We start from the raw sequence: 14,529 nt of genomic DNA, 5'->3' as shown, positions 1-14,529 counted from the left end.
TGTAGCTCGTCAGGCTCCTCTGTCCAAGGGATTCTCCAGGCAAGAATACTGGAGTGGGTTGCCACTTCCTTCTCCAGATGCACTTATATGTGGGATTATTTTCTTAATTTCTCTTTTTGATAAGTGTTATTAATGTATACAAATACAGCATTTTTGTGTATTGATTTTTAATTCTTCAACTTTACTGAATTTATCATTTCTAACAGTTTCTTGATGGAGTCATTAGAGTTTTCTATATATAATATTTTGTAATCTGCAAATAGTGACATTTTTACTTCTTCTTTTCTAATTTTGATGACTTTTACTTCTTTTTATTTCCTAACTGCTCTAGCCAGAACTTCCAATACTATGTTGAATAAAAGTGATGACAGTGGGCATCCTTGTTTTTTTCTTAATTTTAGACTGAAAACTTTCAGCTTTTCACTGTTAAGTATAATGTCAGCTGTGTGCTTGTCATATATATATGGCCTTTATTATGTTGATATACATTCCATCTATATTTAATTTGCTGAGATTTAAAAAAAATCATAAATGAATATTAACTTTTATCAGAAGCTTTGATGTATCTACTGAGATGATCCTATAAATATTATTCTTCAATTTGGTGAAGTGGTGAATATTAACTATATTAAAGTGGTGGATAGTAACTATATTAAATATTAACTATAATGTCAGCTGTGCATTTGTTATATATATATGGCCTTTATTATGTTGATATAAATTCCATCTATATTTAATTTTCTGAGAGTTAAAAAAATCATAAATGAATATTAACTTTTATCAGAAGCTTCGATGTATCTACTGAGATGATCCTATAAATATTATTCTTCAATTTTGGTGAAGTGGTATATTTGATTTGTGAATATTGAACCATCCTTGAAATCTTGGGATAAATTCTATTTGATAAAATCTACTTTTAATGTATTGCTGAATTCAGTTTGCTAATATTTTGTTGAGGATTTTTGCATCTATGGTCATCAGTGATATTGACTCACAATTTTCTTTTTCTGTAATATCTTTGTCTGGTTTTGGTGTCAGGGTGCTGCTTACCCTGTGGAATGAGTTCAGAAGCTTTTCTCTCTCTTTGATTTTTTTTGGAATAATTTGAGAAGGATAGTTGTTAACTCGTCTTTAAATGTTTGGTAGAAGTCACTTGTGAAGCTGTTTGGTCTTGGACTTTTGCTTTTTGGGAGTTTTGCTTCATTACTGATACAATTTTATTACTGGTAATTGCTCTGTTCATACTTTACATTTCTTCCTGATACAGTCTTGGGAGATTGTACATTTGTAAGAACTTATTCATTTCTTCTAGACTGTCCATTCTATTAGTGTAAAGTTGTTTGCATCACACTCTTATGATCCTTGCTATTTCTGTGGTGTCAATGTAACTTCTTTTTCATTTCTTATTTTATCATTTGTGCCTACATTCTTTTCTTGATGAGTCTGGCTAAAAGTTTACCCATTCTGTTTGTCTTTTTAAAGAACAAGCTCTTATTTCATTGATCTTTTATGTTGTCTTTTTAGCCTCTATTTTCTGCTCTGCTCTTTATTATTCTTTCATTCTAACTTTGGGTTTTGTATGTTTTTTTTTTTTTTTAGTTTCTTAGGGTATAAAGTTAGGTTGTTTATTTGAACTTTTCCTTGTTTCCGGTAGTAGGCTTATATTGTTATAAACTTCCTTCTTAGAACTGGTTTTGCTGCACCCCATAAATTATGAGTCATTGTATTTTCACTTGTCTCCAAGTAGTTTTTGATTTCTTTTTTAATTTCTTCAGTGACTCTTGTTGATTAGTAGCATGTTGTATAGTCTCCACATACTTGTGTGTGTGTGTGTGTGTTTTTAGTTTTTTTCTTGTAGTTGATTTCTAGTTTCATAGCATTGTGGTCAGAAAAAGATGCTTGATATGATTTCAGTTTTCTTAAATTTACTGAGACTTGTTTTGTGGCTAGAATATTATCTGTCCTGGAGAATGCTTCATGTACAGTTGAAAAGAATGTCTATTCTGCTACTTTGGGATGGAATCTTCTATGTAGATCTATAAGTCCATCTGATCTAATGTGTTATTTAAGATTAGTGTATCCTTATTGATTTTCTATCTGGATGATTTTTCCATTGATGTTAAGTGTGGTGTTAGAGTCTCCTACTATTACTGTATTACCGTCAGTCTCTCCTTTTATGTGTGTTAATATTTACTTTAGATTCTCCTGTTTTGGGACAAATTCAATTATTAATACAGCTATTGTATCTGTTCCTAAAATTGATACTTTTATTATTATATAATGTCCTTCTTTGTCTCTTGTTACAGTCTTCATTTTAAAGTATATTTTGTCTTAGGTAAGTATTGCTATCCCTGCTTCTTTTTGTTTTCATTTGCCTGGAATACCTTCTTCCTTCTCATTTTGATTCTGTGTGTATTCAAAGCCTAAGTGAGCCTCTTGCAGACATCATATATATATATAGATCCCTTTTTTGGGGGTATTCATCCAGTCACTCTATGTCTTTTGATTGGAGCCTTTAGTCCATTTATATTTACAGTATTTATTTATAGTTACATACTTATTGCCATCTTGTTAATTGTTTTGTTGGTTGTTTTTGTAGTTCTTTTTTATTTATTTTTTGCTCTTTAGCTCTCTTGTCTTATGATTTGATGACTATCTTTAGTATTATGATTGGATTCTTTTCTCTTTCTGTGTGTGAATCTATTATAGATTTTTGTCATGTGATTACCATAAGGCTTATATGTATATGAGACATATATATTGGTATTTGTGTATATATATATATATATATATATGTATATATATAATTTTCAGTTGCTGATCTCTTAGGTTCAAATGCATTTTAGCAATCCTGGATTTGTATTATTCTCCCCTCATTATTAATGTTTCTGATATCGTATTTTACATCTGATTTGTGTATCCCTTCACTAGCCTTGTTTGTAATGATGCTTCCTAAGGCCCACTTGACTTCACATTTCAGGATGTCTGGCTCTAGGTCAGTGATCACACCATTGTGATTATCTGGGTCGTGAAGATCTTTTTTGTATAGTTATTCTGTGTATTCTTGCCACCTATTCTTAATATCTTCTGCTTCTGTTAGGTCCATACCATTTCTGTCCTTTATCAAGCCCATCTTTGCATGAAATATTCCCTTGGTATCTCTAATTTTCTTGAAGAGATCTCTAGTCTTCCCCATTCTATTGTTTTCCTCTCTTTCTTTGCACTGATCATGGAGGAAGGCTTTCTTGTCTCTCCTTGCTATTCTTTGGAACTCTGCATTCAAATGGGTATATCTTTCCTTTTCTCATTTGCTTTTGGCTTCTCTTATTTTCACAGCATTTTATAAGGCCTCCCAAGACAGCCATTTTGCTCTTTTGCATTTCTTTTTCTTGGGGATGGTCTTGATCCCTGTCTCCTGTACAATGTCATGAACCTCAGTCCATAGTTCATCAGACACTCTGTCTATCAGATCTAGTCCCTTAAATCTATTTCTCACTTCCATTGTATAATCATAAGGGATTTGATTTAGGTCATACCTGAATTGTCTAGTGGTTTTCCCCACTTTCTTCAATTTAAGTCTGAATTTGGCAATAAGGAGTTCATGATCTGAGCCACAGTCAGCTCCTGGTCTTGTTTTTGCTGACTGTATAGAGCTTCTCCATCTTTGGCTGCAAAGAATATAATCAATCTGATTTCGGTGTTGACCGTCTGGTGATGTCCATGTGTAGAGTCTTCTCTTGTGTTGTTGGAAGAGGGTGTATGCTATGACCAGTGCATTATCTTGGCAGAACTCTATTAGCCTTTGTCCGCCTTCATTCTGTACTCCAAGGCCAAATTTTCCTGTTACTCTAGGTGTTTCTTGACTTCCTACTTTTGCATTCCAGTCCCCTATAATGAAAAGGACATCTTTTTTGGGTGTTAATTCTAGAAGGTCTTGTTCAACTTCAGCTTCTTCAGCATTACTGGTAGGGGCATAGACTCGGATTACTGTGATATTGAATGGTTTGCCTTGGAAATGAACAGAAACCATTCTGTCGTTTTGGAGATTGCATCGAAGTACTGCATTTCAGACTCTTTTATTGACTGTGATGGCTACTCCATTTCTTCTAAGGGATTTCTGCCCACAGTAGTAGATATAATGGTCACCTGAGTTAAACTCACCCATTCCAGTCCATTTTAGTTCGCTGATTCCTAAAATGCTGATGTTTACTCTTGCCATCTGCTGTTTGATCATTTCCAATTTGCCTTGATTCATGGACCTAATATCCCAGGTTCCTATGGAATATTGTTATTTACAGCATCAAACTTTACTTCCGTCACCAGTCACATCCACAACTGGGTGTTGTTTTTGCTTTGGCTCCGTCTCTTCATTCTTTCTGGAGTTACTTCTCCACTGATCTCCAGTAGCATATTGGGCACCTACCTACATAGGCAGTTCACCTTTCAGTGTCCTATCTTTTTGCCTTTTCATACTGTTCATGGGGTTCTCAAGGCAGTAATACTGAAGTGGTTTGCCATTACCTTCTCCAGTGGACCACATTTTGTCAGAACTCTCCATCATGACCCGTCCATCTTGGGTGGCCCTACACCACATGGCTTATAGTTTCATTGAGTTAGACAAGGCAGTGGTCCATGGCTTAGGTCAGATGGGTTAGTTTTCTCTGATTGTGATTTTCAGCCTGTCTGCCCTCTGATGGAGAAGGATAAGAAGCTTATGAAAGCTTCCTCATGGGACAGACTGACTGAGGGGGATACTGGGTCTTGTTGTGATGGGCGCAGCCATGCTCAGTAAATCTTTAATCCAATTTTCTGTTGATGGGTGGAGCTGTCTTCCCTCCCTGCTATCTAGCTGGGGCCAAACTATGGTGGGGTATCTCCTCTTGGCCGCTGCCCCTGACCTTGGATGTGGGGTATCTCCTCTTGGCCGCTGCCCCTGACCTTGGACGTGGGGTAGCTCATCTTGGCCATGCTTCTATGCAGTCCGTTGCAGCCAAGATAATCACGATGGTGTGATCACTCACCTAGAGCCAGACATCTTGGAATGTGAAGTCAAGTGGGCCTTAGAAACATCACTACGAACAAAGCTAGTGGAGGTGATGGAATTCCAGTTGAGCTATTTCAAATCCTGAAAGATGATGCTGTGAAAGTTCTGCACTCAATATGCCAGCAAATTTGGAAAACTCAGCAGTGGCCACAGGACTGGAAAAGGTCAGTTTCATTCCAATCCCAAAGAAAGGCAATGCCAAAGAATGCTCAAACTACTGCACAATTGCACTCATCTCTCATGCTAGTACAGTAATGCTCAAAATTCTCCAAGCCAGGCTTCAGCAATACATGAACCATGAACTTCTAGATTTTCAAGCTGGTTTGCCAAAAGGCAGAGGAAGCAGAGATCAAACTGCCAACATCCACTGGATCAGTGAAAAAGCAAGAATTCCAGAAAAATGTCTATTTCTGCTTTATTGACTATGCCAAAGCCTTTGACTGTGTGGATCACAATAAACTGTGGAAAATTCTGAAAGAGATGGGAATACCAGACCACCTGACCTGCCTCTTGAGAAAACTGTATGCAGTTCAGGAAGCAAATTAGAACTGGACATGGAACAACAGACTGGTTCCAAATAGGAAAAGGAGTACATCAAAGTTGTGTATTGTTACCCTGCTTATTTAACTTCTATGCAGAGTACATCATGAGAAACGCTGGGCTGGAAGAAGCACAAGCTGGAATCAAGATTGCCTGGAGAAATATCAATAACCTCAGATGTGCAGATGACACCACCCTTATGGCAGAAAGTGAAGAGGAACTCAAAAGCCTCTTGATGAAAGTGAAAGAGGAGAGTGAAAAAGTTGGCTTAAAGCTCAACATTTAGAAAACGAAGATCATGGCATCCTATCCCATCACTTCATGGCAAATAGATGGGGAAACAGTGGAAATAGTGTCAGACTTTATTTTTTTGGGCTCCAAAATCACTGCAGATGGTGACTGCAGCCATGAAATTAAAAGATGCTTACTCAGAGACATTACTTTGCCAACAAAGGTCTGTTTAGTCAAGGCTATGGTTTTTTTCAATGGTCATGTGTGGATGTGAGAGTTGGACTGTGAAGAAAGCTGAGTGTTGAAGAATTGATGCTTTTGAACTGTGGTGTTGGAGAAGACTCTTGAGAGTCCCTTGGACTGCAAGGAGATCCAACCAGTCCATTCTAAAGGAGATCAGTCCTGGGTGTTCTTTGGAATCACTGATGCTAAAGCTGAAACTCCAATACTTTGGCCACCTGATCAGAAGAGTTGACTCATTGGAAAAGACTCTGATGCTGGGAGGGATTGGGGCAGGAGGAGAAGGGGACGACAGAGGATGAGATGGCTGGATGGCATCACTGACTCGATGGACATGAGTTTGAGTGAACTCTGGGAGTTGGTGATGCACAGGGGGGCCTGGCGTGCCGTGATTCATGGGGTTGCAAAGAGTCGGACACGACTGAGCAACTGAACTGAACTGAACTCCTTGGAAGGAAAGTTATGACCAACCCAGACAGCATATTAAAAGCAGAGATATTACTTTGCCAACAAAGGTTCATCTAGTCAAAGCTATGGTTTTTCCAGTAGTCTTGTATGGTTGTGAGAGTTGGACTATAAAGAAAGCTGAGCGCTGAAGAATTGATGCTTTTGAACTGTGGTGTTGGAGAAGACTCTTGAGAGCCCCTTGGACTGCAAGGGGATCCAACCAGTTCATCCTAAAGGAAGTCAGTCCTGAATGTTCATTGGAAGGACTGATGTTGAAGCTGAAACTCCAATAGTTTGGCCATCTGATGCGAGGAGATGACTCATTGAAAAGACCCTGATACGGGAAAAGATGGAAGGTAAGAGGAGAAGGGGACAACAGAGGATGAGATGGTTGGATGGCATCACCGACTCAATGGACATGAGTTTGAGTAAACTCTGGGAGTTGGTGATGGACAGCAAGGTTGGCGTCCTGCAGTCCATCGGATCACAGAGAGTCGGACATAACTGAATGACTTAACTGAACTGAACTAACTACTTATTGTGAATATAGATAATTGTTTTTACTACTTTTCTCTTTTAACCTTCTTCCTAGCTTTGTGTATGGATGATTTCTTATCTTTTCTATATATCTGCCTTTGCTCTTTAGCTTTTTCCTTTGTAGTTTTTATATTTCTAGTTGTAGTCTTTTCTTATTTTGCTTAAAGAGGGTCCTTTAACATTTGTTGTAAAGCTGGTTTGTTGGTGCTGAACTCTTTTAGAACTTGCTTGCCTATAAAACTTTTGATTTCTCCATCAAATCTGAGTGAGAGCCTTGCCAGGTAACGTGTTATTGGTTGTAGGCTTTTCCCTTTCATCACTTTATCATGCCACACCCTCTGACCGACAATTTCTCCTGAAAAATCAGCTGATAGTCTTATGTGATTTCCTCTGCACGTAACTTGTTGCCTTTTCCTTTTTGCTTTTAATAGTCTCTATTTATCTTTAGTTTTTCCTGTTTTAATTACAGTATGTCTCAGTGTAATTCTCTTTGGTTTATCATCCTTTGTACCCTGTTCTTTCTAGAACTGGATGCATGTGACCTTTTTAAGATTATGGAACTTTTCAGCTACTATGTCTTCAAGTATATTCTATAACCCTTTCTCTTTCTTTTACTCTTTTGGGACCCCCTGTAATGTGAATGCTAGTATGCTTGATGTTGTCTCAGAAGTCTCTTAAAGGGTCTTAATTTAAATATTTTTCTTTTATCTATTAAGCTTGAGTGATTTCCATTCTTCTCTTTTCCAGTTTGCCGATTTTTTTTTGTAGCATCTAATCTATTATTGACTCCTTATAGTGTAATTTTTAGTTCAGTTATTATGTTTTTCAGTTCTGTTTGGTTCTTTTTTAAAAAAAATTATTTGGTCAACATCTCAGGTGTTCATGCATTTTTTCTTCTGAACTAAAAATTACACTATAAGGAATCAACAATAGATTAGAACATTTAATGTTCATAGACTCTGTTCAGTTTAAACATATAAAGATGTACTTTACTATTTTTATTCCTAAATAGTATCCCTTCATGTAGATAGATTACAATTTATTTAATCAATATAATATAGTGGTCAAGATCAGGGACCTTAGAATCTGACTCCAACATTTAAATCATAGTTTTGCCCACTTAATAGCTATGTGACCTAGGGCAAGTTTATTAACTTATCAGTGTTGCAATTTCCTGGGAATAATAATGATATTTGTATACTAGCATTTGCAGGTTACTTTTTGAAACTTGATTTGCACATTTGTTTTAGAGGAAAGCCTAGATTAAGTACATATTGCCTCAATCTTATGATGAGTGCTATAGATAAAACAGAGCAGGGAGGAGTGAGGAGGTGCCAGAAGGGTATGGTATTAAATAGGGAGGTGAGGAAGACAAAATTTGTGCAAAGACCTGAAGAAGGTAAGGGAATGAGATATATAGATGCTGGAATAAGAGAATTCTAGGCAGAAATAAAGACTCTGAGGCAGGAGCATGACTGTTGTGTTAAATGTATAGCAAAAAGCCCAATGTCCTAGAGGGGATTAAGGAAAGAAGGGAGTGTGGGAGATGGGGTCAGGTGGTGTAGGGCTTGCGGGAAAAGTGGGAGTGAAAGAAGAATACTCAGCTCAGGAGTAATGAAATGAAACATGTTTGAAGGGATCACTCTTGATGGTATCTTGTGAATAATCTTTAAGGGACCGGGAACAGAAACAGAGAGACTCTGAGACTATTGCAGTAGTGCAGATGAGAGATGATTGTCATATTGGATCAAGTAGGTAGTGACAGGTAGTTACGTGTATGTGTTTATATATATAAAATGAAAAGATAATCAGTATTTGCTGAGAGAGTTTGGGGTATAAAAAAAGAATGAAGTCAAGGGTGACACCAAGGTTGGGTACCCAGGACAAAAGGGAGAAAGATAACATTTACTGAATGGATGCATATGGAAAGTATGTCTAGCGAGTTCAAATTTAAACATTTTACACATCCAAATGAAGATGTCATGTAAGTAGTAGATATTTTAGGTAGACAATGTGGTTAAAAGAATAAGAGAATAGAATACAAGAAACTTAATGAGGATTATCTCAAAGGGACATGGTGATTGGTTGGGTGTCTGGGATGAGGGAGAAGGAGTCAAAATGAATGAAATTATGATTCCCTGTGACCCAAATCATTTACACTCAGGACACTTTGTGGAAGTACTTAATATCTTTGGATTATATGTCTTCATTTGTATGATAGAGATCTTTGCTCACAGAATTGTTAAAGGCATAAATGAGAGACTTACAGAAAGTTTATCGAATGTTGAATGATTTTATGAATAACATTGCAAAGGGGAAGCTGGTTTGAAGATGAGGTGATGACATCCACACATACCTTACAAGGAAAGACAGAGACCCAAGGGGAAGAAACATCTTCCCTTAAAATGTCTCATCTGCATCAGAAATCAAGGTCTCTCATTCTATGTTTCCCATCCACCAAGGCCACATTGGCCACTTCAGGAATAATTCCTTTTTAACCACCAGCTGCTCCATATCAATGAGGATACTAAAGCACCTCAGTCAGAGTCTGGGATCCTTGGGAGAGAAAAAGCTGGAGGATATTCCCACCTGAATACTTGAGAATTCCAAAGTCTTCAGTGACTAATGTGAAGGGGCAAGCTATGAACTTTGTTAGATTCAGGTTTTGCTGTACCACCAACTAGTTTGAGATACTGGTTTTCTGTTCTGCAAAATGGGAATAATAATACCAACCTTAGAGTGTCATTGTTAGAATTAGAAGAATAATATTTCTAAAATGCATGGAACAAACCCTGGTTCATTACAGGTTCAGAAAAAACCAGTCCCTTCATTTTATTTTTTTCTAATTTTGGTGGGGGTGGGAATGGCTACTGGATGGTCCCATCTTACAATGCTCTTGGGCTTATGGGCACTGATGCCCAACCATGATCAGTTACCTGAGAAGTCCACTAGGAGATGGAGCCTATCTCTCCCTCAGTTTTCTGCTCCACCTGAGGGACAGGAGATCAGAAATAGTGTCCTATTACAGATCTCCCACCGCCTCCCTCACCTGTTCACCATCCAGCAGGCTCTTAGTATTGCTTCACAATGTTCAAGCCCTGAGCAGGGACCATGTTTAGACAGTCTGAAGGCAGATATGAGGCAGCTGAACTGAGGTGAGCAAGGAGAAGAACGAAGTGACCCAGGAATCTGGGTCAATTTAGAAATCACAGCAACTCACACTACTAGATCAAGCCCACTTCTGACCCAAGAGCTGGGACCCAAGGTAGGAAGCAGGGGATTCCAAGAGGTGGAGACCTCCAGAGAAAGGAGAAGCTCCCCCACACCATAGTGCAGCTGAAACAGGTCTTCGGGGAGTGTGAGGCTGTCAGTGGACTGGGGATGTTGCCGGAGGTCATCAGGTCCATCTTTGATTCCCTTTTAGACTCACTACCAGAAAAATCTTCAGCAACCTCTTCTTTGGGTCTCAGTCTGCTGAGTCCCCCTGGGAGTTGGGAAGAACGGTTGCTCAGACCTTTCACAGGCAGAGGGGCTTGTCCTTGTCTTCTTGGCACTGGTTTCCTGTGGCCCCAACACCCTTCTGAGGAAGCCCTAGGTGAGTCTAGCAGGGAAGACTCATGACCAATCTCATGGCAGACTGTGATAGGGCCTCAGTTATGTGTTTGAAAAGATCAGTATAGGAGAGACCATGTCTAAACCTCTGTGAACCAGACAGGCTTCATGGAACATGTGGTTAGGAAGAGGGCTTTGGGCAGGATGGTAGGGTTCCAATAGTCAGGGATGGGAGCAAGGAGCTGGAAAGGGAACCATTATTCCTGACAGAAGGATGTGAGTGAGCCAAAAAGAGGCTGACCTAGAGACTGAGGCCAGCAGGACTCTTCAATAGAAGCAACTGGAGAGGTCTGGTTCAGATTTTCCCACAAAATTCACTCTTCCTATCCCCTGGAAGCCTCATCAAGGATGGTCGGAGGATACTGACATCCATCTTCATGACCAAGTACTCTTATTCCAGAAAGGGACAGGCTAGAGCTATTTTTCTAAGAATGCAACTCCTGACTTTGAGGTTTTAGGATTATTTTCTGAGAAAAATAAGTCTTGGAAAGGGGTGAAGTGGCACAGATTCCTCTTTCAACTTTAAAGGAAGCTGGGTTTGGGGCCCTTGGGCCGAGTTGAGACCAAACTCCAGGTTAACACAAGTAGCCAAGAATAAGATATATAATGTACAGTAGACACTCTTCCCAAGACTTCGCCCTGTGTGAGGCACAAAGAAAGCCTCAGGCCAGTCCTCTGTGGGCTCCCACCTATACGTGATGCCTCCATGGACCCCCAGCTCAGCATCCAACACAAAGGTCTTAACTCCTTCCTCTGTGGCATGGACCATCTCCACACAGTCTCCATGCCTGGAGTCATGTTCTCAGAAAGACATACACCAACCACACATCAGAGGCTATGGGGATTAACACAGTCAGGAAGGTCCTTTTTGGGAAGCTTCAGGAGGAGAGGGGTTAGAAGTTGAGTCAATGGCAGAGGAGGAGTGCTTGCTCTGCAGCTGTGAGGATCCTTAGTGGGAGGACAGCTTGGAGAGGCATCAGAGGAAGTGGTAGGACCACATAGGCCCAGGGAATGGTGGCCAGGAGGATCAGAGTACAGCAAACCAAAGGCTGTACTGGACCAGCTGGAACTGGACCAGAGGTGAGAGGCAGGTGTCTGCAGGGATCAAGCTCCTGGTGGAGTTGTCCTGGAAATGTCAGTTCTTCTGTTTCCTCCAATTAAGTTATCTTCACGGCATGACCTGGCTTACAGACTTCACTGTAGATAGTAGTGAGAGGTACCCTTTCTTTCAGATGCTGTTCTCTGATAACCTGGGAATGCAAGACAAAGGGTTCCTGAAACAGCCGAGGGATAGAAGAGCCCTAGAAGGATCAGAATAGAACCGGTGGATCACATGCAATACTTATGAATTCCCCTAAGTGCCCAGCATTATATTGGTCCCAAGTGCAAATTTTCTTAGTTAACATTGTTGACTGTCTGGAAAGTGTTAAAGAGGCAGTAGGAACAGAAACATCAGTGACAAGATTTGACAAACTCAGGCCAGGCAGTGAGAGACCTGGGAGAGCACACAGCCCAGCTCTCACCTTGTTTGAGCTCTCTTGAGATTTCTGCTGGCTCAGCTCTACATACTGGATGCTATCATCATCATCATCTTGTGATCTTGCACCTGAGAGACAGGCAGAGTGGAGGTTGAATCTGAGCCTTGGAAATCTGCACCCTCACCCACTGCTATGGACACAGACCATGGCCAGACCTACTAAACCCTCTGCAGGGACATTCTAAGGGAATAAACTGTAGGAGAAAGGATATCAAGAATGCAGTGAGAAAGAGAGGTTTGTGGGCATGGAAGGAGAAGGGAAACCTGCCTCTTCCAGTCTCCATCTTCTTCCTACGTATCTTCCAAAGGTACAGTCCACCTCCGAGGATCAACAACACAGCCACAACTGCCCCAAGGATGCCTGGCAAGAGTTCAGCAATGACCAGATTGGCTGAATCTGTTTTCCTCAAACACAGAGGGCAAATAAGTTAAAGTCAAGAGAGAGCTTGAGATATTCATTGCCAAAGGAAGATAGACAGCAGGTGGAGAAGTCTAAACAATTCTGGTTCAGAAGCTGAAGAGGGAGGAGTATAGCAGTTTCTTTCCTTCAACCAGGTCCTAAGCTCCTGCTTGGTGACAGGGGTACTGAGACGAGTAAGATGGGGTGGAGAGGACTGAGGAAATATCTAAGTCTGCTAGCCAGAGGGATTGCAGTAAAACAGAGCTTTACCCCTTGCAAAGAGGTCCTCAGGGAGGGCTTCCCAGAGGAGGTGATGCATAAACCGACCTTGAGGGATGAGCAGCAGTTTCCCAGATATTCACGGTGGGCACAGTATTCCAGGAAGGAGGGATGCCACATTTGGGAAATGGCAGTATCTAAAGCCAGCCCCTGGGAGTTGCCAGCACCTTATTGCAGCAGGCAGGACTGGGCAGGGAACGAGATGTAGGTGAGGGGAATTAGTGAGGGCTTGTGGGTAATGCTGAGTATTGAAAATCACCTGACACTCTAGCCTTGGGGTAGACAGGTCCAATTAACAGATGTTTTAAGTGATCCTGACATTTCAGACCCCTGCACCAGCTCATGGAGGATGGTTTACAGAGGGTGAGACTGCACACAGGATAAGGTTATTCATTCATTCAGTGCAACTTTGATTACATAAACTTTGGCCAGAAGCTTGTGCTTGCGCAGGGATTCAAAGAACAAAACATGGCTCCTGCCTTCATAGTGTTCCTGCCCATGGAGGAGACAAATCCATAAACAGATAATCAGCACTCAGCATAGGGGTGGCCACAGACACCCCGAGGGAGTCGATGCCTGAAGGCAGGATGGCTACAGCATTGCAGGGCTCTGTGCAAAATGAAAAGGCAGACTCCTTCTTAAAAAATTATGAAAATTTCAAGACATCAGTAGATTTTTAGACAAATTAGCAGATTTTTAGACCAATCATGGGGCCTACCTTAGGGCAGGGCCATGTGTGAATGCATTTTCACATGCCCACATATCTGCAGTGGCTGAGGAGAATCCTCCATGAAGTATGAGACAGGAAGTCAAGGATACAGGGTGAAGAAGGGCTGATGGTCAAGAAAACAACATGCCCAGAGGTGCAAAAACTTGCAAAAGCAGGGCACATTCTGGAATGACAAACAAGGAATTCAGTGGTAAGTGTATAAATAAGATCAGAAATGTGGACAGAGGAGCGTCTGAGCCTCTCCATGACATCCCACAGGAAGTCATGGAGGTCAGACTCGAAGAAAAGCCACAAATGACCCAGTGTGATTACTTTCCTGAAGACCATGCTGAATGCACAATGGATGTTGGATAGTGGTGGAGAGAGGCACTGAAAAACGACTACCTGGACTAGCAGGGGCAAGCAGTTTACAGTAGGTCATGGATGTGAGACACACTGAAAAGCAAAAGTAAGTTGAATGTTTTTCCTAGATTACTGTATGAAGTGGCCAGGTAGAAAGCAGTGCTAAGAAAATGGTGGGAAGAAAAGCCCTGAACCCCCAGACCTCAGTGCTATCTGAGCTCTGAAAATGCTCCTCCCCTCTGGCAGATTGCACTCACCATGGACACAGACTTCCCCAAGGTTGAAGGAGGCATTTTTATATTCCCCCGGGTTGCTGACCACACAGACGAGGCTGGCATTGGGCTGGCCTCTAGGAAAGCTCACAGCCAGGATGTTGGCTGATGAGTTGCAGGCTGGTTCTGATGTCCTTCTCTGCTCCCATTCTCTGGGGAGGCCCTTGTTCTCCCAGGTCACATTCAGATCGTCTGTGGCCCCAGAGGCTCTGCACTCCAGGGTGACGTTGCACCAGTCTGGTGTGATGGATGTTGATCCCACCAGAATCTGGGGAGAGGGCACGGGCTCTGGGGTAGGAGGCAACAAAAGAATTAAAC

General features: G+C 40.9%; 1 protein-coding gene across 6 annotated transcripts in view; it reads right to left on the bottom strand.

The window, feature by feature from the left end:
- Positions 1–9,312: 9,312 nt before the first annotated feature.
- LOC102402750 (SLAM family member 5) overlaps positions 9,313–14,529 on the bottom strand; it is a 30,951-nt gene continuing 25,734 nt past the window's right edge. For 5 of the 6 annotated variants that reach the window (XM_044944186.2, XM_044944185.2, XM_006050585.4 and 2 more), the window contains 4 exons: positions 14,197–14,499; positions 12,457–12,585; positions 12,175–12,257; positions 9,313–11,901 (listed from right to left, as the gene is read on the bottom strand). In XM_044944186.2, the coding sequence (XP_044800121.2) occupies positions 11,809–11,901; positions 12,175–12,257; positions 12,457–12,585; positions 14,197–14,499 (608 nt within the window). In that variant the 3' untranslated portion in view covers positions 9,313–11,808. The remainder of the gene's footprint in view (positions 11,902–12,174; positions 12,258–12,456; positions 12,586–14,196; positions 14,500–14,529) is intronic. The other variant, XM_044944187.2, reaches the window with a different exon arrangement.

This window comes from Bubalus bubalis, chromosome 6, assembly GCF_019923935.1.
Source record: "Bubalus bubalis isolate 160015118507 breed Murrah chromosome 6, NDDB_SH_1, whole genome shotgun sequence".
NCBI lineage: Eukaryota > Metazoa > Chordata > Mammalia > Artiodactyla > Bovidae > Bubalus > Bubalus bubalis.
Note: the sequence above shows the minus strand (reverse complement) of the source record. Positions and strands in the feature narration are given on the sequence as shown.